At 58.8% G+C, this 22229-nt stretch overlaps 1 protein-coding gene across 1 annotated transcript; it reads left to right on the forward strand.

Annotated features, from left to right (window-relative positions):
* Window positions 1–1800: 1800 nt before the first annotated feature.
* On the forward strand, window positions 1801–21354 carry NTRK1 (neurotrophic receptor tyrosine kinase 1; the record flags this gene model as incomplete). Its single annotated transcript, XM_081113279.1, has 17 exons — window positions 1801–2174; window positions 5348–5422; window positions 5731–5802; window positions 7286–7354; window positions 8011–8150; window positions 8414–8556; window positions 11259–11391; window positions 12896–13222; window positions 13710–13727; window positions 13896–13951; window positions 14221–14323; window positions 14799–14945; window positions 16558–16688; window positions 16777–16949; window positions 18932–19172; window positions 19559–19717; window positions 20966–21354. The coding sequence occupies 17 exons, from the start codon at window positions 1801–1803 to the stop codon at window positions 21149–21151; spliced, it is 2547 nt and encodes an 848-aa protein (XP_080969405.1). The 3' UTR covers window positions 21152–21354.
* Between the last annotated feature and the right edge of the window lie 875 nt (window positions 21355–22229).

A 22229-nucleotide genomic window follows, 5' to 3' on the forward strand; every position in this document is an offset into this window, starting at 1 on the left:
GGTGCAGAGCAAAGGGGTCTGAGAGGCCGACCAGCGCCAAGGGCCAGAGGAGCCCGAGGAGCTTGCAGCCCCCGGAGAGCAGTGGGGGTCCGGGAGCGCACGGAGAGTCTTCTCGGGGCTCTAGGGGCGCGCTTTGCTCCCAAGTGCCCGCCGCCGGCCGCCTCCCCGCCGCGCACGCAGGGGCTCCCGTGCTCCCCGCCCCCCGTCCAAAGGGATTGGTTTGTCGGCCTCGGGTCTCTCCGCCCCTCCCGCCAAGCCAAAATATTTAACCTGACAACTGAGGGGGTGCGATGGGGGACAGGTCTGTTGGGGAAATAAGGCCAAAATACGGGGGCGGGGGCGGGGGGGGGGGGGTAGGCCAGGGATGAGTTCCCTGGCGCCGCCGTGTGGACTTCTCTCAAGCTGGGCTGCTCAACCCGAGGCGCACAGCCGGCTGCGGGGTTCTAGGTCCTGCCATCAAGCAAGGACACCCGCGGGGGGACTGCTGGCAGCCATGTCCTGGCTGAGCGAGCTTGTTGAAACCTGGCGGGAACGTGAATTGTGTCTCCTTCATATTAAAGTCCTTGGTCTCTCCCCGCCCCCAGCATCCCTGGAGGCCTCCGTCCCAGCCAAGTCCGTGGTCCCGACCACTATCCCCTTGGAGAGAGCAGTCGCCCTGTGGGCCCCGCCTCTGTCCTTGACTTCTTGATCTTAGCCAAAAGGCCGAGAAGCGATGTCCTTGACTTCTTGAATTCAGGCTGCTGGGTTGGCCTGGTTTGTCTGTGCGTCTGTGCCTCAGGGAATTGGGGGTGGGGGTGCGGTCTGTGCCGGGTTCTGGAGAAGAGACCTGCGCGCTGCTCTTTCCCGGGAGCCCTTGTCTGCACCCCCCACCCCCACCCCCGCATCCCTCTCCTCCTCCTCCTTTTCTTGGCTCTTGAGGCCACGAAGGCCGACGGGGTGTGAGGGCTGGGACATGCCCTGTGACGCCCTGGGTGCTGGGGATCCAGGGGCTTTCCAGGTGTGCGGCCTCCTAAGACCGACGGGTCCCAGCTTCACCCGCCGGCCGCTCCCGCGTCCAAGGAGCTAAGAGAAGATCTATTAATTTCTCCGTGCAGAAATCGATGCTCTTGTCGGGGTGGCGATCGATGCCCGTCCAACTTGGACCTACCCGGCCTGGGGGCCAGCGCTGGCTAGCCTGGGCCGGGGGCTGCTGCTGGGGTCGGGAGGCGCAGGGCGGTGGGCGCCGCGGGCCGTGCCCCCCCCCCCCCCACCCCGGCGGAGCTCACACCTTTGCGCGCTGGCTTCTTGCGCCACCCTGTGGTCTCTGCCGGAAATCGGCATCTCCGCTCCCCCGTCCCCCTTCTCCCGCTTTTTGGGTGTCACCTTCTCTTTTCTCTGACTCTTGACTTCACCTTCTCGAGGTCCCGCGTTGGGTCTTTTTGGGGTCCCTTCCCTTTTCTTCTTGGGGTTTAGAGTGGGTTTCACCTGATTTACCCCAAGTGACATTGCACACTCCCACAGGCACGTGCGCCGTGAGGAGGGACCTCTGAGACCCGGACTGGCTAGGATGACCTGGACGGCAACCTTTCCCGGGCTCAGTCCCCTTCCCTCCCCCCTAAATGCAGCTGCTTTAGGCTGGGAGAAATACCGTATCAACTTCCCAGTTCCCCACCCCAGCGGACACTTCTGAGGCGTTCCGCGATTGCCCCTCCGCGTCTCCCAGAGCCCCAGAGCGGGGGGATCTTGGGGAAGAAAGCTGGCGCGGCCCCCCCTCCAAAGGGGTGGGGACTGAGTTGGGGGCTTAGCAGAGGTGGGGGAGGGATGCGAGCCAGAGGGGGCGGAGCCGGGCGGGGGCCGCTGGCTCCGCCCTTTCCTGGCGACCGGGTCTTTAACACCGCCCAGCGCACGTGTCTGGGGAGCCCCAGCAGCCGCTGGAGGAGCGCACTGACGGCGGCCCGGCCGGGCGAGGCGGGCGCCGCCGGGATGCTGCGAGGCGGACGGCGCGGGCAGCTACGCGGGCACTGCCTGGCTATGGGCCCCGGTCGCCTGCTGGTCTGGCTGATGCTGGCATCTGCGGGCGCTGCGCCCTGCCCCGAGGTCTGCTGCCGCCACGGCCCTTCGGTGCTGCGCTGCAGCCGGGCTGGGGCCCTGGAGAGCCTCCGCCACCTGCAGGACCCTGAGAAACTGACCGAGCTGTGAGTGTCGGGCGGGCGAGAGGGCGCGGGGACAAGCGAGCATAGCCGAGCCCCGAGGGTGCGGACTCGCTGCGATCAGGACGGCGGGCGCGGCTGGAGGCTGCGCCCTGGTCCTGCTCCTGCGCCGCTGCCGCCCTGTCGGGAACCACAGCCCCTGCCTGGACGTTACCAGTGCTCAGGGAAGCTGGGGCGCTGGCTTCGGGGAGAACTAGGGGGACTCTCCGCGGACCAGGTCTGAGAGAGCCCAGCCGTCTCCAAGCAGCTTTCTGGAGCTCAGGAGAACCCTTCCGTTTGGACACCCTTACCGCCTTATCCTCTTTCCCGGGGAAACTACCCCTCACCCCTCCCTTGTCATGACCAGGCAGCCCCCACTCCTTCCCTCTGGAATTGGGAATTTAACTGGGAGGTGGTGAGGAGCCATAGCTTGGGTGGTTGAGCTTTCTTCTCCCCATGTCCCCAGGATTCCTTGATTTGGATATAGGAAATGAGACCCCCCTCCCCTTCCTGGCTTCTCTCTCCCCACACCCATCTCCCTGTCCACCCTTGTCTCTCTACTTGGGAGAGGAAGGCAGGGCCCAGCACTGGGAGGAATGTCCAGCCTTCTGCAGTAACCGGCTACAAAATACTCAAGTATCCTCGCCCAAGGCTCAGTGGTTGAGCGTCAACCTATGAACCAGGAGGTCACGGTTGGACTCCAGGTCATGGTGGCACCCACCTGGGTTGCGGGCTCAATCCCCAGTGTGGGGTGTGCCGGAGGCAGCCAATCCATGATTCTCTCTCATCATTAATGTTTCTATCTCTCTCTCCCTCTCTCTTCCTCTCTGAAATCAATAAAAATATATTTTAAATACTCAAGTACTTTTTAGCAGCTGGCGAAACCTATGGGAGTGTTCTGTAATAACTGGCTTAGAGATACTCAAGCATCGCATGGTGATGGCTAGAAAATACTTGAGTATTCTGTCTGGCTGGTGGGGCCAGCAAGACGAGGAGGAGAGAGGAGGACCTGCTAGAAAAGCCCCCTCTTGTGGGCTTGGGGCTTAGAGGGTGGGCCAGGAGCCTGGGTCTCATGCAGGGACGGACAGGCGAGAAGGTATCTGAGTCAGGGGCCATCTCTGGAAGTTACTTGAGCAGCCTGCGGTAATGGGCACTGAGTTCCTCGGGTATCTTGCCATTAACGGGAAGGTGCTCAGTCTCTCTAAAGGCCCTAGGGAGACCAGGGGAAAAAGAGATGGCCTTGTCTTGGTCTGGGCCTAGGTCTCGGCATAATGGGAGGGGACATGAGATCCAGTTGCCACCCCTCTGTCCATTCCATTCATCACCCTGGACCTTCAAGCCAGGGCCCAGGCTCTGGAATATTTCCTATCAGAGCTCTCATTTCTCAATTTCCTCCCAAGCCCCAAGTGGGTCCAGCCTGGGAGTGAGGGGCGCGGACAGGCTGGGGCTGGGTGGGTAGGAGGAGACCTGCAGGCTGGTGAGCTGAGCTCTCTCTCTGGGTGGGGCGGCAGCCTGACCCCCTGCCTCCGCTTGCAGGGTCCCCTCCTCCTCCATCACTGGCAGAGCTAACGAGGAGATAATGGACTTGAATAGACAGATTGATTATGAATCCAAACGAATGAGGCAGCTTTGAGCACGCTGCCTGACAGCTTGCACATGCCCGGCCACTGCATTCTCACCCCCTCCCGGGTCCATACAGCTCCACGCACTCTGGGCAGGGGCCCACTCCCCTCAGAGTCACTGGAGTTCATTCCCGAGGCCCCGGGGGACTGTCTGCTGGGACCAAGGTTGGGAAGGGGAGAGGAAGAGAGGGTCACTCAGGCTTCTCCTGGTTCCCACAACTTCGGGGAAGTCAGAGGGGAGGGGGGGGGGTTCTGAGACAGTGAGTCAGGGGCCCCTGGCGTGTGTGTGGGTGGGGGGTTCACTGACGTGCCCCTGCAGGGCAGCCGAGTTCTCAGGAATTCCCTGGCATGTCAGATCCAGAGGCTGGGCAGTGCCCAGGGCATCAACAATCCCCCCCCCCCCCCCCCCCCCGCATGCCTGCTCTTCCTTCTTCCTCCTTTCTTTCCCATATCCCTACCGAGCTTTCTCTGGCTCTCTGTCTCCTCTCTCTCTCTCTCTCTCTCTCTCTCTCTCTCTCTCTCTCTCTCTCTCTCCTAGTCTCTTCCTATCAGTTTCTCTTTCTCAGTGCCTTTTTTTTCTCGTTCTCTGTTTGCTTTTCTGCCACCCCCCACCCTGGGCCTTCCCGTGGCCCTCTCACTGTGTAAGTCAGCCCCCCACGCCTCTTCACCACGCACTCTGACCCATCCTCTCACTGCCCCGCTCCTCCTTCCTAGGTCCCTCCTGGGGCGGGGAGGGGTTCAAGATGTCTCTGGCTGACAGCCTCTGTGTCTCTGCTCGCTGTGCTGAAAGGTGGCAGGGGGGAGTAGGGATTTGTGTTGAGCGTGGCTTTAAGGGGGAGGGTGGTGTGTGTGTGTGTGTGTGCGCGCGGAGGGATGGGTGAGCAGGTGTGTTTGGGCACACATATTTGCATGACCATGAGGCATCCTCTGTGCTAGGTGGGCAGTGGCCGCTAAGAGCCTAGGCCCCTATGGAAGCAAGTGCTTCAGCAGGGCCCCCATTGTTGGCACGAGCAGGACAGGCCTGTGTAAAAGAGCAGAATGCCAAGCCAAGAATGGACTTGTGTGTGTTTATGAATGTGAGTGTGCACATACAGTCTCACACATGTGTACGTGTGCCTGAGAGAGCTCTATGTATATGTGTGTCCATGGGTGAGGGTGTGAGCATACCCAGGCGCACATCTGTGGCTTCAGGCATGCATGTGTGTGACCGTGTGTGAGGAGTTACATTTCTATGCATATATTTATGCCTCTGTGTGTGTGTCCATGTCTGAGCGTGCGCATGTCCATGAGAAATGAGAGCGTGCATGTGTGACGGTGTGAGGATGCATGCATACATGTTCACGTGTGACTTGTGTGAGGAGGTGTGTGCCTGTGCATGTGTGTATGCAGATGTGGGTGCGTGCCTGTGCCTGTGTGTGTGTGTAAATGAGTCTGTGCACAGTATGAGCGTTCATGCATGCACACAGGTGTGTGTGACTGTGAGAGAGGCGGGTAGGCGGGTATGGGGACTTGAGGGTGGGTCTGGCCTCCCGTGACTCCCCTCCCCTCTCCCCACAGCTACATCGAGAATGAGCAGCATCTGCAGCGTCTGGAGCCCAATCACCTGAGGGGCCTGGGGGAGCTGAGAAACCTGTGAGGAGCGGGGACTGTGGGTGAAGGGCTCAGTGCCGAGCCCGTTGGACCAGAGGGTCGGGTGGGCTCAAAGGTCCCAGGGGCCTGGGAGGACCTGAGAGGCTGAGGCCTGAGGGCTGGAGGAGTCACAAAGCACGGGGGTCCCGGGCAGCTGAGGAAGCTGTGAGAGATGGGGGATGGGGGGTGGGGGATGGGGGATGGGGAGGGGTCCAGGCTCAGCACGGGGACTGGGGGCTGGCCTGGGCAGAGAGAGATGCCAGGACCCGGTGGCGGAGGCCCTGGAGCTGCCCCTGCTGCACCCTTCCCAGCACCATCGTGAAGAGTGGCCTCCGGGGCGTGGCGCCAGATGCCTTCCACTTCACCCCTCGCCTCAGTCGCCTGTGAGTGGCCCGGGCTGGGCAGGGAGGGTGGGAGGCCACCCAGACGTGGGCAGCTGATGGGCTGGGCCCTCCCCCGGGGCCTGTAGTGAGGAAGGGGGCAGCCTGGGGCTCTCCTCCACTTCAGGGGGCAGCGCTCTCAGCTCCCACCCTGCAGCCAGAGGCCCTTCTCGCTGTCTCACTTCCATGCTTCATGCGACAGGAACATTCTCCTAGGCTCCCGTCCCGTTTTTTTCTCCCCAGAGTTCAGATACGCGTGAACTGGGGAGCAAGGGGCTGGAGCAGGACCCTGGGGTCTGGCTGGGATCCATCTTCCCTGGGAGCTGGGGTATCAGACCTGCCACTCGTCACCCTCCCCATGCCTTGGAGTCCCGGCTCAGGACGGGGCGGGGAAGGGCGGGCAGGAGAGACTGCTGAAGGAGAGGCCCTTGGTGTCCCTGACTGCCCCTCCCTGAGGGCAAGAGTCCAGCAACTTCCCCCCATCACAGGCAGATGGAGAGAGGGAAGGGTGGTGGGACCTGTCATCCACATGGCTGTGCTGGGTACCCTAAACTCTCTGTTGTGTCCAGTGATTGAACAACAATAACCACAAATGCCGCATCAGATGCCACATCACTGACTCTGAACTGGGGGTTCCGCTAACAATGTGCACCTCACCCTCCGTATGCTAGTGAGTCTGCACTCAGCCTGGAGAGAGTGTCATCCCCACTTTCAGAACGAGGGTTCTGAGACTCAGCGAGGCTACTTTCTGGGCTGAGGTCACTCAGCTGTGAGTGGCCGGACAGAACCACACTCAGCGCTGTGGTGCTGGAGAGGGTAGGCTTTCCGATCCCTCTGCAGGACAGCTAAGCAAGGAGAGGGCCAGGGCAGGCCCCTCGGAGGCAGAAGGCCCCAGGAGGGGCAGGAACATTCTCATAGGTGCTGGTTGGTGCCGGGAGCTCCTAAACCAGCTTCCTGTGTGGCCTGGAGCTGCCCCCCCCCGCCCCCAGGTCACCTCTCCATCTCTCCAACAAGGGGATGGGGGCCTGGGGGCCCTTTCAGCTGCTTTCTTAAGTCCCCGAGGAGGAATGGGGAGGGGACCTGAGGAAGCACTCTGAACCCCTCCTCATCCGGTAGGGGGCAAGAGAGTGTGGGAGCCCAGTCCCCCCAACCCCCTCCGTCCTGGGCTCTGTGGGGAGGAGAGCACAGATGGAGCCCCCTCCCCCCGCTGGGGCCTCAGCACTTTGCCAGCTGGGGCCAAGGGTGGGGAGGAAGGAGCAGCTGTTCTCTGGACCCCCTCCCTGGAGTCTGGGGAGGGGGTTAAGTGGGGTGAGCTCTTGTTCCAGGAAGAAGAAGGGCACGCGAAGAGCCTAACCTGTCCCCCCACCCCCAAGGCCTCCCTGCTGGGCTGGGCTCCTGGGCTCCTCCCCTCCCTCAAGCTGGGTCAGGCTGGTCCGAGGGAGGTCGCTGCTCACTGGGGTCTGTCTCGCTGTCTCACCTCCCGCAGGAACCTCTCCTTCAATGCTCTGGAGTCTCTCTCCTGGAAGACCGTCCAGGGCCTCTCCTTACAGGAACTGTGAGTGTGGGTGCTCCAGGGGCAAGAGCAGCATGCGTGCGTGCGTGCGTGTGTGTGTGGTGTGTGTGTGTGTGTGTGTGTGATACTGTGTCACTGTGTCTGTGTGGAGCTGGCAGGGCAGAGTGGCTCTGGGGACTCCCTGTTTATCTGTGAGCTGAGACGGGGGACTCTGTGCATGCCTGTGAACCTCCCATGAAAACGTAGGCTGCAGACCTACCCCTTGAGGGGCTTATTGCCTTGGGGGGCGGATGGGGTGTGGGGTGGGGTGCTGGCCTGGACAACCAATTCTGTGTGTGCTCAGGAGGCTGGGGGCTGCAGCTGCCTGTGCAGTGGGGTGGGTGGGACACCGAAGGCCTCTGGGCCTCCCCTGGAGGCAATGTCCGTCCCTCCTTGTCACCTGGCCCCTCCCCCGGGGGAGCCAGGGTCAGAGAGGGCCATGGGCCATAGGCACCTGTCTGACCTTCTGCGTTCTGTTTCTTCCCATGTCTTGTTACTGGTTGGTGAGAGGGACTTCCATGTCCACACTCCTTTTCCTCGAGACATTCCACGCTGCTAACTGCACTCCCTCTTACTGTGGGCTTCATTCAGTGTGGCTCTCAGGCCCACCCCTCTCCTCCCCTCTCCTGACTCTCCTGGTATCCCCCCCTCCCCCCCAGAGTCCTGTCTGGGAACCCTCTGCTCTGCTCCTGTGCCCTGCACTGGCTGCAGCGCTGGGAGGAGGAGGGACTGGGCGGCGTCCGGAAGCTCCAGTGTCTCGGGCAGGAGTCCGTTGCCCACATGTCCAACACCAGCTGTGGTAGGTGCTGGAGGTGGGCCAGGGGCTGGGAAAGAGAGCTACGTGCTTGGGGAGAGGGCACAGAGCAGAGCTGGTGGGGGGCGGGCAGCACTGAAGGACGCCTGGGGAGCGGGCATTGGCAAGAGCTGGGGAAACGGAAGGGTGGGGAGCATGGCAGTGGCGGGCTCAGGGTCCCCGAGGAGGTTGGGGAAAGGAGCACGGCTTTGGGTGGGTTCTGAGGCCACTGCCTTCTCTAACACCCCTTGGGCATCCTGGGTGACCAGGCGTGCCCATGCTGAAGGTCCAGATGCCCAATGCCTCCGTGGGCGTGGGGGACGACGTGTTGCTGCAGTGCCAGGTGAAGGGGCAGGGCGTGAAGGACACCGGCTGGATTGTCTCAGAGTTGGAGGAGTCAGCCACGGTGATGGTGAGCAGCCCTCCACCATCGCTGCCCCTTCCCCTCTCCCCGGAATCCTGGGCAGAACACAGGGGACAAAGACAGGAAAAGAGACCACAGATAAGAAGCACATAGAGGGCAACAGAGGGACAGAGCTGGTTGAGGTCCTCGGGGCTCAGGCTCGTGCTGTGGGGCAGCCCCAGGCCCACACGTGGCCTCAGGAAGGGCACTGGCCCCGTGGGGACCCCAGGCTCTGCTGGAGCCCCCTCTCTGGGAACATGGTTCTGGCTGCAAGACAGAGGGTCGCAGAGCCCTCACATTTGGAGCTGCAGACCATCCCTCCCGCCCACCCCCTCTCTAGATAAGGAAATTGAGGGCCGTGGAGAGGGCGCAGTGTCTGTGGTCCCGTCCCATAGCCAGGCTGGTTCTCGGGGGACTTCCGGCCTCTTTCTGGAGATTCTGGAAGCAGGCTGTCTTGGGTGTGTGATAAGCATATAGTAAAGGAGGCTTAGGTCTGGTTCCAGCTCGCTCACTCATTAATCCTTAGAGCGAGTTTCGGAAACATCTCTTAATCTGCCTGCACTCGGTTTTCTTATCTGTAAACTGAAGAGGTGGACGTGATGGCCTTCTGATGTCCTGCCTGCCTCTGGCCACTCTCTGGCCTTTATCTCTGTCATTCAGATGTGTCTTTGGGCACCTTCCCAGGCTCGCCCTGTGTCCTCAGGCTGGCGACGGGCAGTCAAGAGCAGCCACAGCTGGCTCAGGAGGCCTTGTGGACAAGGTCAGGAGGGGCCAGCCGTGGGCTGTGCCCACCCCAAAAGCTGTCCCCACCTGGGTAGACACACAGGGTCCAGCCCCTGGGAAGAGATGGGCCAGTGGGACCCGGGCGGGGGTGTTCAGCTGAGAGGCCCTCACTTGGGGAGGGGCGTCGACTCCAGGATTGCCGGAGGCGCCTGGAGCAGGGGCTGCAGGAAGAAACGCTGGAGCCCCGAGTAGGGGGAGCCAGACATGGTGGAGGGGCCACTCGCCTCTGGTTCTTCCACCCAGAGGTCAAAGCCACTGGAGTAATGGAAAGGGGACAAGGCGGAGGCCAGAGGTGGGCCTTGACTATCTGTGGAGATCAGCGATGCTTTGACAAACTCCAGGGTTTTGTTTTTCTCTTTGAGAGATTTACATGTTTGCTATCAGTTATGTGTGTTTTTTTAAAAAATATATTTTATTGATTTTTTTACAGAGAGGAAGGGAGAGGGATAGAGAGTTAGAAACATCGATGAGAGAGAAACATCCATCAGCTGCCTCCTGCACACCTCCTACTGGGGATGTGCCCGCAACCCAGGTACATGCCCTTGACCGGAATCGAACCTGGGACCCTTCAGTCTGCAGGCCGATGCTCTATCCACTGAGCCAAACCGGTTAGGGCGCTATCAGTTATGTTTTCCAGAAAGTTCCTATAGAAAAGTCACCCCCTAACTGGGTTAAATGGAGGGGAGGGAGGATGGTCACCTTGAGGGGAATGAAGGCTGCAGAGGGAAGAGTTAGTAGGATACCACACTCCAGGGTGATTTGGAGATGGGACGGCAAAGAGGGCCTTAGGGCAGGGCTTGTCCTCACAGAGCCTGGGCCTCGGAGCCCGCACAAGAGGCTGGGCAGCACTTCCAGCACCTTTGAACTCCCATAGTCCCGCGGAAGCCCAGGGGATCCTCACCTCCTCTAGCTTTAGTCGAGGGATTCCACATTTAGAAGTTTCCAGATCAGTGAGATTTGTCCACTACTTCACTTCTTTCCCTCGTTTTTATGAAAACGGCTAAGCTGTCAAAAGATCATTTTGTCTACCTCGTCGTCTTACAAAAGCAAGGAAACCATGGCTCAGCAAGATAAGAGCACGTAACTTCCACATGCCCACGGTTTCTTAGGAAGAGAACCGGAACCCGACTCAACCTTTTTATTTATTTTATTTTTTAAAAATACATTTTTATCGATTTCAGAGAGGACGGGAGAGGGGGGATAGAGATAGAAACATCCATGATGGGAGAGAAGCGTGGGGATCGAGCCTGCGACCTGGGCATGTGCCCTGACCAGAAATCAAACCCTGACCTCCTGGTTCATAGGTCGATGCTCAGCTCCTGAGCCAGGCCGCGGGTTGGGCTGAGTCAGCCTTTTGATGATGATGCAGAATGAGGTCACGTTGCCTCTCTAACTTCACTCTGTGTCTGCATCTGCCCGAGGAGGTCATGCTGCTGCTGTTGCTTCTAACTGGCGCCCTGTGGCCAGGGCCATGCCTTGCTTCCGGCCTGCCCTGCGCTGAGACTAAGTGTGTTAGAACTGGCGTGGGGAAGGGGGGTGAGTAGGTGGCGAGGTCCCCGTTTGTTCTCCAGGTGTGTATGGTGTGTATTTGATACTTGGATCCCTGACAGCTGTTTAGCTGTTCAGAAGGGCGATTTGGGTTCGGGGCATTTTGTGTCTACTCTGAGGTCATTGGTTATGTTCTACATTTTCCAGATCATTTTAAAATAAATAATCCAGGAGAGAGTCTGATCAAGCTCTAATGGAGGAGGCCCGTTCTCTGCAAGATTCCCTCCCATCCCTCTCTCCTCCCCCTCCCTACCAGGCCCCTCTCTTTCCCATCTGGAGCCGGAGGGGGTCCCTGAAGACATCCGCTCCTCGAGCCCCCAGCCTCTAGCCAGAAGCCAGCGGATGCTCTTCTTGATTTCCCCCTCTTTTTCCTGACACAGCAATCTGGGAATCTGACATCTCTGAGGCTGACCCTGGCCAACGTTACCAGCGACCTCAATAGAAAGAATGTGACATGCTGGGCGGAGAACGAGGTGGGCCGGGCTGAAGTCTCTGTCCAGGTCAACGTCTCCTGTGAGTCCCAGCGACTGCCCTGTGCCCGCCGGCCCGCATCTCCTTCTCTGAAAAGAAGATGTGAGGGTGGGAGGGGCTGGAGGAAAGGGGTGGGGAGTGTGTCTCCACAGCTGCTCCTTCCCAGCTGTTCCCAGATTCCCATGAAAACCTGATCCTTTGGGGGGAAAGCCTGGGGGCTCATCAAGGCCAGAGGGATGGAGATGGATTTCTCCCTGGCCCTCTGCCCAAGTCTTACTACCTGAGGTCATCAGCTGTTCTCCCGGCTCCACTGTACTTCTTCGTGCCTGACCCTCTGTAGGACGCTAACTCTACAAACTAGTTTTAAGAGAAGCAATTGCCCTTCCCAGTTCCTCTCTAGGCTCACTGCCTAATTTCTCTAGGCCTGCCAATAAATTATTTTAAATCTTCTACATTATGTAACTTTTCTTTTAATATGAAATGTAGCAGACATAGATTCCCGCATAAAACCTATACCCTTGAAGCAATAATTATTCTTACCAGCACCTCGGGGACCCTCCCTTCCTCTCCCCAATCAGAATCCCATCCTTCCCCTCCACCCCATCCTGACTTTTGTGATAATCATTTCCTTGCTTTTGAAAGGAATTTTATGCAAGTATGCATCCCTATCAATATGGCGTAGTTTTTGCCCGTTCTTGCACGTTCTATAAATGGAATCATACCTCAAGTATTATTTTGTGTCTAGTTCCTTTTGCTCACATTATACTTGTAAGATTCATCCATGTGAATGGGAGTAGTTTTTCATTTAGTTCATTGCTGAATAATATTCCATTGCATGAGTGCTGGCTGGAATTCCAATATAAACTATATATGCATATAGATCTATAGCTATAGATATTTTCCTATTATTGAGGTGCTTTTTGCCTCTTTCAGGCTGGGTTATTTCAAAACCATGTCTTCTTTCCAAACATTTTAAAACTTCTGTTTATTTTTTGCTTGTTTGATGCTTATCTGGGGCTATCTTCTTTTTATATATATATTTCTTTATTGATTTCAGAGAGGAAGGGAGAAGGAGAGAGAGATAGAACATCAATGATGAGAGAGAATCACCGATCGGCTGCTTCCTGCACGCCCCCAACTGGGGATTGAGCCCGCAACCCAGGCATGTGCCCCTGGCCAGAATCGAACCTGGGACCCTTCAGTCTGCAGGCTGACACTCTATCCACTGAGCCAAACCAGCGAGGGCTGGGGCTATCTTCTTAACCTTGATGACACTTATCCAAAAGACTCCATGTTTAATTTCCATCAGCTGGTACCTCTCATCTCTAGGGCTATTGCTTACTTACTTTAGACCCACCACTTTTCTCTAAGCCTCCAAATGTCATACACTTGCTGCCTGATTTATTTAAGATTTACTGCCAACGCCCTCCCACCCCCACTAGTCCCTGCACGTGTCAGGTCCTGCTGGGTCCCCTCCAGCTACCCCCGCTCCCTCCCCCCCCGCCCCCCCCCCCCACTTCTCACCAGCACTGTCTCTGGCCCACAGTCCCGGCCAGCGTGCAGCTGCATGAGGCAGTGGCGTTTCATCAATGGTGCATCCCCTTCTCGGTGGATGGGCAGCCGGCACCCTCTCTTCGCTGGCTCTTCAATGGCTCCGTGCTCAACGAGACCAGCTTCATCTTCACCGAGTTCCTGGAGCCGGCAGCCAATGAGACTGTGCGACATGGGTGCCTGCGCCTCAACCAACCCACTCACATCAACAATGGCAACTACACGCTGCTGGCCACCAACCCCTTAGGCCAGGCCTCCGCCTCCGTCATGGCTGCCTTCATGGACAACCCTTTCGAGTTCAACCCCGAGGACCCCATCCCTGGTGCGAGGGCCACCCTGAACCCTGCCCCCCCTCCCTGGGCTACACCCGGGTCCATAGCCTGGTGTCCGGGGAGGCCTGGCCCACTATCTGCTGTGATCCTGACACTAGAAGTGGGAGAGCCTAGTCCTGGACAGAAAACAGTGGAGTTCTGTTCTCCAGCTTTGTACTGGCCTCCTTGCCCCTGCCTCCTCCGTGCCCCAGGAATCCTTAATCCCTGAGCTGTGCCATTCCCTTGGGCTGGCTGGAGAGAGCCATCCAGGGCATCCACAGCCCAGCTGGAAAAGGGCCATGTGCGTCTTCTTGCTTGAGGTCCAGCACCCCACCACCCCATCCCACCCGCAGCCCATGAAGGCCTGGGGCCTGGTCCCCCCGTAAGCCACTCCCCAGGTGTCCGTCACATCGAAGCCGGGGCCTGAGTCCCAAGGGGGAAGGGGACTCACTGCGCTCCTTCCCCTTCTGACTGCTTTCTCTCCTCCCTCCGCTGCAGTCTCCTTCTCGCCAGTGGGTGAGTACCCCGGGTGGAGGCAGGTTCTGTCTGGTCCCTGGAGCCAAGCCTGGGGCAGAGGGAACAGTTAAGCTGGTCCCCAAGGGGTCAGCCAGGGCCAGGGTGGGGAGTTGCTGGAGGAGCCACAGCACATGCCCAGGCCCACCTTCCTGCTCTGTGTCCCCACAGACACGAACAGCACGTCGGGAGACCCAGTGGAGAAGAAGGATGAGACGCCGTTTGGGGTGAGCATGGGAAGTGGAAGCTTGTCCACGGGATTGGGAGGCTGGGCTAGGGGCTCATCTGCATGTCAGTTCTGATCAGAGAACGGGGAGCATTAGAGTCTGGCCTGCACTCGGTCAGCCACCCTCACAGCCACAACCTGGGCCCCAGGGGAGGCGGAGGCGGGGCTGGGAGCCTGCTCTGGGCTCCTATGCAGGATGGAGACACAGTTTGCTGTGGGGGAGCTCTTAGGGATGGAGAGCAGCCCCGGATCTAACCTCCTCACCCCCAGGTCTCGGTGGCTGTGGGCCTGGCCGTCTTTGCCTGCCTCTTCCTTTCTACGCTGTTCCTTGTGCTCAATAAATGTGGACGGAGGAACAAGTTTGGGATCAACCGTGAGTGGAGGGGCTGTAGCAGGGCTGTCCGCCAGCTTGTCCTGCTGGCTTTGTTTCCCACCTGCTCTTCCTGACTCTGTCTTCTGTGGGCTGGGGTGGGGGCAGCGGACACGTGGAGTTTAGGGACTGTGTGTTTGGGGGTGTGAGGGCCTGGCTGTGGGGCTGTGCGTGTGAGTGCGTGTCGGGCTGGTGCTGGGTAGTTTCAGAAGTAGCAGATGCTAATTGGTGGCTGGATGGTAGTCAAACACTAAGTGGGTCTGGGAGGTCTGAGCTGGGGGGAGGGGCAGTGGGAGAGTTCTTTGGGGGCCCATGGGGCCTGGGGTTGGACAGGAGCCAGGCATAGAGAGGCCATCGGGCCTTCCCTTCTCCCTGCTGGCTGCCTGGCTCCCTAGCTCCTCTGTTCCTCCCCCTGCAGATTACAAGGCGGGTGGGGTCACCGGCCACCCTGCCACCTGTGGCTGTGTCTCCTTCCCAGGCCCTGCTGTGCTGGCTCCAGAGGACGGACTGGCCATGTCCCTGCATTTCATGACATTGGGTGGCAGCTCCTTGTCCCCCACTGAGGGCAAAGGCTCCGGGCTCCAAGGCCACATTATCGAGAACCCACAATACTTCAGTGATGCCTGTGAGGGACTATGCTGGGTCAAGGGTGGGGGCAAGTTTACCTGCATGCACGTGTATAGGACCCCTGCATCATCACCTTAGCCTACACCAGGCCTGAACAAGCCTTCCCTTCCACCACCACCCTTGTCTACACCATCACCACCCCTGTCTCACCATCACCACCCCTGTCTATACCATCACCGCCCCTGTCTACACCATCATGACCCCTGTCTCACCATCACCACCCTTGTCTACACCATCACCACCCGTCTATACCATCAACACCCCTGTCTCACCATCACCACCCTTGTCTCACCATCATCACCCTTGTCTATACCATCACCGCCCCTGTCTATGTTGAGTGTTTCCTTCCACGACTCGCGTGGAGTAGGGTTCGGTATCTGAAAGAGGAGCCGCACAGCAAATGAGAGAAAAAGACACGAGATAATTTTGCAATATTGGGGGACCAGGCGGCAAGTCCCGAAGGACTTCTCCTCTCTGTGCTCAGGCCTCACCAAGCTTTTATTGATCTGAGATGCACCCATAGCATCGCCCTAGGCAGGTGACCCCCTAGTAACAAGCAGACTAGCCCATCAGCAAGGATTTACATAATAATAAATGGGGGAGTAGTTTCAGCTACCACTGTCTGGACAAACAGAGGTGGCGCCTAGCTCCGACCTTTGGGAGGGCTTCAAAGGCACCCAGCCTTCGGGGTTTCGGGAAGTGCTCTGTCTATGCTTATCAGATAGTGAAGGCAATAAACAGTTTCCCACATGTCTACACCATCACCACCCCTGTCTACACCATCATGACCCCTGTCTCACCATCACCACCCTTGTCTACACCATCACCACCCCTGTCTACACCATCATGACCCCTGTATCACCATCACCACCCTTGTCTACACCATCACCACCCCTGTCTATACCATCAACAACCCTGTCTCACCATCACCACCCTTGTCTTACCATCACCACCCTTGTCTATACCATCACCGCCCCTGTCTACACCATCATGACCCCTGTCTCACCATCACCACACTTGTCTACACCATCACCACCCCTGTCTATACCATCAACACCCCTGTCTCACCATCACCACCCTTGTCTACACCATCACCACCCCTGTCTCACCATCACCACCCTTGTCTACACCATCACCACCCCTGTCTATACCATCAACACCCCTGTCTCACCATTACCACCCCTGTCTATACCATCACCACCCTTGTCTATACCAGGGGTCCTCAAACTACGGCCCGCGGGCCACATGCAAATACAAATATTGTATTTGTTCCCGTTTTGTTTTTTTACTTCAAAATAAGATATGTGCAGTGTGCATAGGAATTTGTTCATAGTTTTTTTTTAAACTATAGTCTGGCCCTCCAACGGTCTGAGGGACAGTGAACTGGCCCCTGTTTAAAAAGTTTGAGGACCCCTGCTCTATACCATCACCACCCCTGTCTCACCACGGCATGGGGCTTGGTGAAGGGGTGAGGGCTCAGTTTCAGTCCCCATCTGCCCCTTGGTCGGTGCCTTGTGCAGCGCACAGCCCTGCTAGGCAGTCCTGTCCTGGCCCCGACCCCACCCTTCCCAAGACGGGGCTCCTGTCTGATCCCGTGAGCCACTCCCCAGGTGTCCGTCACATCAAGCGCTGCGACATCGTACTCAAGTGGGAGCTGGGCGAGGGCGCCTTTGGGAAGGTCTTCCTGGCGGAGTGCCACAGCCTGCTGCCGGAGCAGGACAAGATGCTGGTGGCCGTGAAGGTAAGGCCTGGGCCACTGTCCCAGGACGGGGGCTCAGGCTGGGGGTGGGCTCTGCCCTGCTCAGCCCGGTCCCTGCCCCCACCCGCAGGTGCTGAAGGAGGTGTCGGAGAGCGCGCGGCAGGACTTCCAGCGCGAGGCCGAGCTGCTCACCGTGCTGCAGCACCAGCACATCGTGCGCTTCTTTGGCGTCTGCACCGAGGGCCGCCCGCTGCTCATGGTCTTCGAGTACATGCGGCACGGGGACCTCAACCGCTTCCTCCGGTACGAGCACCCGGCCCGGCGCTGGCCCCTGGCCCCGGGCCCTGGCGTCCCTTCCCTGCAAGGACAACCTTGCTTGCCTGTTGACCTGAGGGGGGGCACTAAGAAGCAGGAAGACATGACTCCTGACCGTAAGGAGGCAGATGTGTGAATATGGGGACGGGCCATGCAAAGGAGCGGGTAGCCAGGGAGGCGGCCCTGGCAGAAGTCACGCGCTGAAACTTCGGGGGGCGGTGAGCTTTGCAGAGAGTGTGCATTTGTGTGTGGCCCACAGCGGCCTCACCTGTAAGAGGTGGCAGCTGAGATAACTGCTACGACAGCAGCGACACTCACCAGGCACGATGTCCTGTACTTCACAGTCCACTCCCAATAAGGCTGTACGTGCTTGAACATGTATATCTGTGTAATAATATAAATATATATTTATTTTTCATAGTCTCCAAGCATATATGGCCATTTATACTTGAAGAAAGTTATCAAAAATTCATTTCTTTGGCTTTGGCCAGAACGACTCTGGATATGGGTACTAATTTGTGCTGATCATTTGAATAACTTCAAGAATTGTGCCCATCTCACAGATGAGGCTTAGAGAGGTTCAAGGGCACCTAGGTAGTAAATGACCCAGGAGAGATATGACCCCAGGCAGAGCCCTGCTTTTAACCCCTGACTGTGATGGTCACATGTTCTGATGAAATAAATGGTCACCTGTTCTGATGAGATGATGGGAGCGGGCAGTGTTTGGAATCAGCTGTGACTCATTAGCTGAACCTTCGTTGTCAAGTAGCTTTCTTCTCTGACCAGGCTCCCCACCCCGGGGACTGTCATTCTGGAGGAGAAAGCTCGGTGTGATTGTTAGGTGACGGTCGTGCTTTGGTCCCCACACAGTCCCTTGGGAGGGAGTGATGGGTCATCCATGCAATCAGGCGGCAGACGTCGGCTGGGAGAGACCCGGAGTCTGAGCTTCCCTTGTGGGTGGGGAGGAGCCACTGAGGGTGTGGGGCCGGAGGGAGGCGTCGCCAGACCTGAGGTTGAGTGTGGAGAGGGACTAGCTCAGAGGAAGAGGCGAGAGGAGCCGGAGAGGAGCCCTGGCCTTTGCTCACAAGACACTGTGTGGGCTCAGTGCTAGGTTCCAGGGATGCAGGCCACCGTCTGGGGCCCAGGCTGTGGGAGAAGCAGCCCTCAAAGTTGGGTGGAGCACAGGGGAACCAAAGGAAGGCATCAGGGAAGCTCCTAACAAGTCTGGAAGACTTCCCCTAGGAGGGGCCATTTGCTCCTTCTTGCCTCTGGGCCTTTGTACTTACAGTTGCCTCTGCCTGGCACACTGGACTGCCCTCCCAGCCACTCCATCCCTGACCCATGGCTTACCCACCTCTACTCCTCAGGGCTGGAGTCTCAGTTTAGATGACTCTACCTCCAGGAAGCTTTCCTTGACTTCCTCCATTCCTACCCTGCGTGCTGATCAGGTGCCCCTCACATTCCATCCTACTCTCCATGTAGCTCAGGTGCATTTAACAAATATCTGTAATAAATGAAGAAATTAATGGATAAGGAGAAAGCTGGCCAGTAGGAAAGGGTAGTATTGTCAAAGCCATCAGCTCAGGCAAAGGTTCAGAAGAAGGAATATTGGGGAATAGAATGAGTGGCCAGGGACTGCCCTGAAGGGGTGCCCGTGGGGAGGAGGAGGGCATCCTGGAAACCTTTGGAAGGAAGAAGACCCCACAGGCATGGCTGGATATTGAGGGCAAAGGTGAGAGGGACAGGAATCCTGGAGGGCTCCCAGGCGCAGAGCTGGGCGGAGATGTCGGCACCAGTGGGCACACCTGCGCTCCCCTGTCCCTCAGACAGCTGCCTCTCCCGTTCTCCCTCCTTTCCCAGCCCCGAGTCCCCTCCCCACTCCACCCCAGCTCCCCAGACCCCCCTCCCTCGGGCTTTGGTCCCCGGGGGATTCTCTCCTCCCAGCCCACGCCTCCCTCACTCTTTTGCAGGTCCCACGGGCCTGATGCCAAGCTGCTGGCTGGCGGGGAGGACGTGGCTCCGGGGCCCCTGGGCCTGGGGCAGCTGCTGGCTGTGGCCAGCCAGGTCGCTGCGGGGATGGTGTACCTGGCGGGGCTGCACTTCGTGCACCGGGACCTGGCCACGCGCAACTGCTTGGTGGGTCAGGGTCTGGTGGTTAAGATCGGCGATTTCGGCATGAGCAGGGACATCTACAGCACCGACTACTACCGCGTAAGGCTCTTCGGTCCCAGGCCCGCCCCGGCACCGAACCATAGACTCCTGGGTGCTCAGTCCCCGCCCAGCGCCCGCCCCTCCAGGCCCGCCCTCCTCTTCCTCGGCCGGGGCGCTGGGGTCTGAGGCGCTCGGGCTGAAACCCCGCTCTTAGCCTCTGAGCTCGGGGGGTGGGGGGCATGGCTGCACGACCCAGTGCGGGAGGCGTAAAGCAGGTGGAGTCACTGGTGGTAGGACGAAAAGGCATCACCTGCTTTTCCCTCTGGCCCCGGACGGGAGAGCCCCTTCCTTGCATTTTTAATGACCGGCCTGGGGGCGGGTGTCGCCGGGAGAGGCTGCGCGGGGCCGCCGGGCGGAGGTGACGCCCCGCCCCGTGCCCGCCGCAGGTGGGGGGCCGCACCATGCTGCCCATCCGCTGGATGCCGCCCGAGAGCATCCTCTACCGCAAGTTCACCACCGAGAGCGACGTGTGGAGCTTCGGCGTGCTGCTCTGGGAGATCTTCACCTACGGCAAGCAGCCCTGGTACCAGCTCTCCAACAACGAGGTCAGCCCCTCCTGGGGGGCCCCCGCCGGCCCCGCCCCGCCCCGCCCCGGGGTCTCTGTTAGAGCTCCGACCCCTTCTGGCCCTCTTCCCGCGGCCAGCTCCCGCCCACACTGTGCTCCCTCCGCCCGACCCTGTTCTTTCTTGCATCCTTCCGCCTCCTGTTCTTGCCTCCACTTACTGGCTCCTGGGGAGCCTGAGCGCACTTTCTAAATGGCCCTCAGGCCCCTGCATTTCACAGACCTGCTAGGCATTATCAGTGGGAGGGAGAGGCACGGGAAGAGCGCAGCACACGAGGGCCTGGCACTGACTGCAGCAGGAAGGCTGCAGGTCAGACTGTAGGAAGGACCGTCCTGCCTCCTCCCCCTCAGGGCTGGACACAGCAGAGCAGGCCCCAGGTGTTCTGCCTTCCAGAGCCGCTCCCCCGCCCCCTCCTTGGCTCACAGCTGTCAGTTTCCATTTCTTCTCCTAATGCAGTCTGTTCCCTGGAGGCTGGTGGGGTGGGGGAGAGGGTTATAGATTTTAATTTTCTCAAGCACTGAGAGAAGGAATGGAATTAGTGCCGCCTATAACCCAAGTCCTCTAATGGGGTGGGAGGGAAGGAGGGGAGGGGAGAGGCTCCAGGCCCCTTCAACCAGCTCTCTGCCACCGCCTCTTCTTCGTTAGATCCCTTAGCAGCTCTAGCAGTCCTTCCTGGAGTCTAACTCTGATCTTCCCTGCTGCCGTTCCTTTTCCGAGGAGCTAGGGCCCCACAGAGTGATACCCACAGGATAGAGAAGGACGAGGGGTTGCCTTCTACCTTCAAACGCAAGCAGCCATTTTTCAAGGCCTAAACCCGCAATCCTGCTCTGATTTCCTTTTGCCTCTGGAGCCCAGAGGTGGGGGGCCCTGCGTTCCTCCCTCCAGCCCTCAACCCTGGGCTGATGGTGTTGGCAAATGCCCAGGCCCCTCCCCTTCTTCGGCCCACCTGGCAAGTCTTCTGGGCATAGGATTCTGGCCCTTTGGGGAGCAATCCTCCCCCAGCCCCACCTTCCCAGAGGCTGTCTAGCCTTAATCCTTCCCACTGCTGTGCCAGAGTGGGAAGGAATCTTGGGGTTCGCTGCATCCTTTTAGATTATGAGTAGCCAAGAGGCCCAGACATGTTGTGGGGCCTGCCTTGCAGCCTCAGGGAGGCGGGGTAGTCCTGGGGCTGGCCTCCCTCTCCGACCCCAGCCCAGTGTGCCCTCTTCTCTCTCTTTCCGGTGGCCCCAGGCGATTGAGTGCATCACTCAGGGACGGGAGCTGGAGCGGCCACGGGCCTGCCCACCGGAGGTCTATGCCATCATGCAGGGCTGCTGGCAGCGGGAGCCCCAGCAACGCCACAGCATCAAAGATGTGCACGCCAGGCTGCAAGCCCTGGTCCAGGCGCCTCCCGTCTACCTGGACGTCCTGGGCTAGAGGGCTGGCCAGGGTCTGGGGCTGAGTAGCCAGAATACTGGCACCCACCCTCAGCAACCCGATTCCCAGCAGCCCCAGGGTGATCTCAACGCATCTAACTCTCCCTCAGCATGCGGGAGGGGCCAGGTGGGGTCTGGGAGGGTGGGATGTGCCCCCTTCTCTAGGTAGACTTCTGTCACAGCAATTATATTTATTATCCCTTGGCTGTGTCTCTTGCCAGTTCTTGGGATGACGTCATTCCGGGAGTGGGGTACGGGACTCAGATAGGGGGCGACTCTCTGGGATCCCCCCCCCGTTGGTTCCCCTCAGCACCGACCCCTACTCCAAGGAGCTGTTCCCTCCACCTGTGGCTGTGGTTTGCCTCCCAGTCCTGGTCACCTTGTGCACCTGGTGGTGAGGAGGCCTCGGGTGAAGCTTGTCAGGCCTTCAGACCCTAATTGCCTGTCTCCGTAGTTCACGTTCAGGGGGCGGGCGCTACAGTGGGAGGGGTGGAAGTTAGCTGTCGTGGTGGACAGAATGGAAACATTGGTGGGGTGAGTCTTCCTTGCTCAGAACAGAGCAAGCACACAGTAGAATCAACGGATGAGAGAGAAAGAGAGGAAGAGAGAATGTGTGTGTGTGTGTGGTGTGTGTGTGTGTGTAAGTGTAAGTGTGTGTACACATATGGCAGGGACAGGGAAGGAGCAGGATGAAGGAATGATGAGGGAGGCAGAACCCCTTGTCGCTTCCCCTCTTTCACTCTTCTTGGCAATAAAAGCTTTAAGATCAGCATCTGGGCCCTAGCTGGTTGTTCAGTGGTTAGAGCGTGGGCCCCAGGAGAGAAGGGTCTCAGGTTCCATTCCGGTCAAGGGCATGTGACTCAGTTGCGGGCTCGATCCAATCCATGTGTCTCTCTCACATTGATGTTTCTCTCTCTGTCTCTCCCCCTCCCTTCCACTCTCTAAAAATCAGTTTTAAAAAAAAGATCAGCATCTGGAGGCCCCGGACTGGACAAAGCCATCTCCTGTCCCCTTCTGCCCAAGGGGGTCTCCTTTCCCCTCTCCCCCTTGGAACACTACTGCCCTTACGGAGTGGCCTG

Source organism: Myotis nattereri (genome assembly GCF_964212035.1).
Source record: "Myotis nattereri genome assembly, chromosome: 18".
NCBI classification, from domain to species: Eukaryota; Metazoa; Chordata; class Mammalia; order Chiroptera; family Vespertilionidae; genus Myotis; species Myotis nattereri.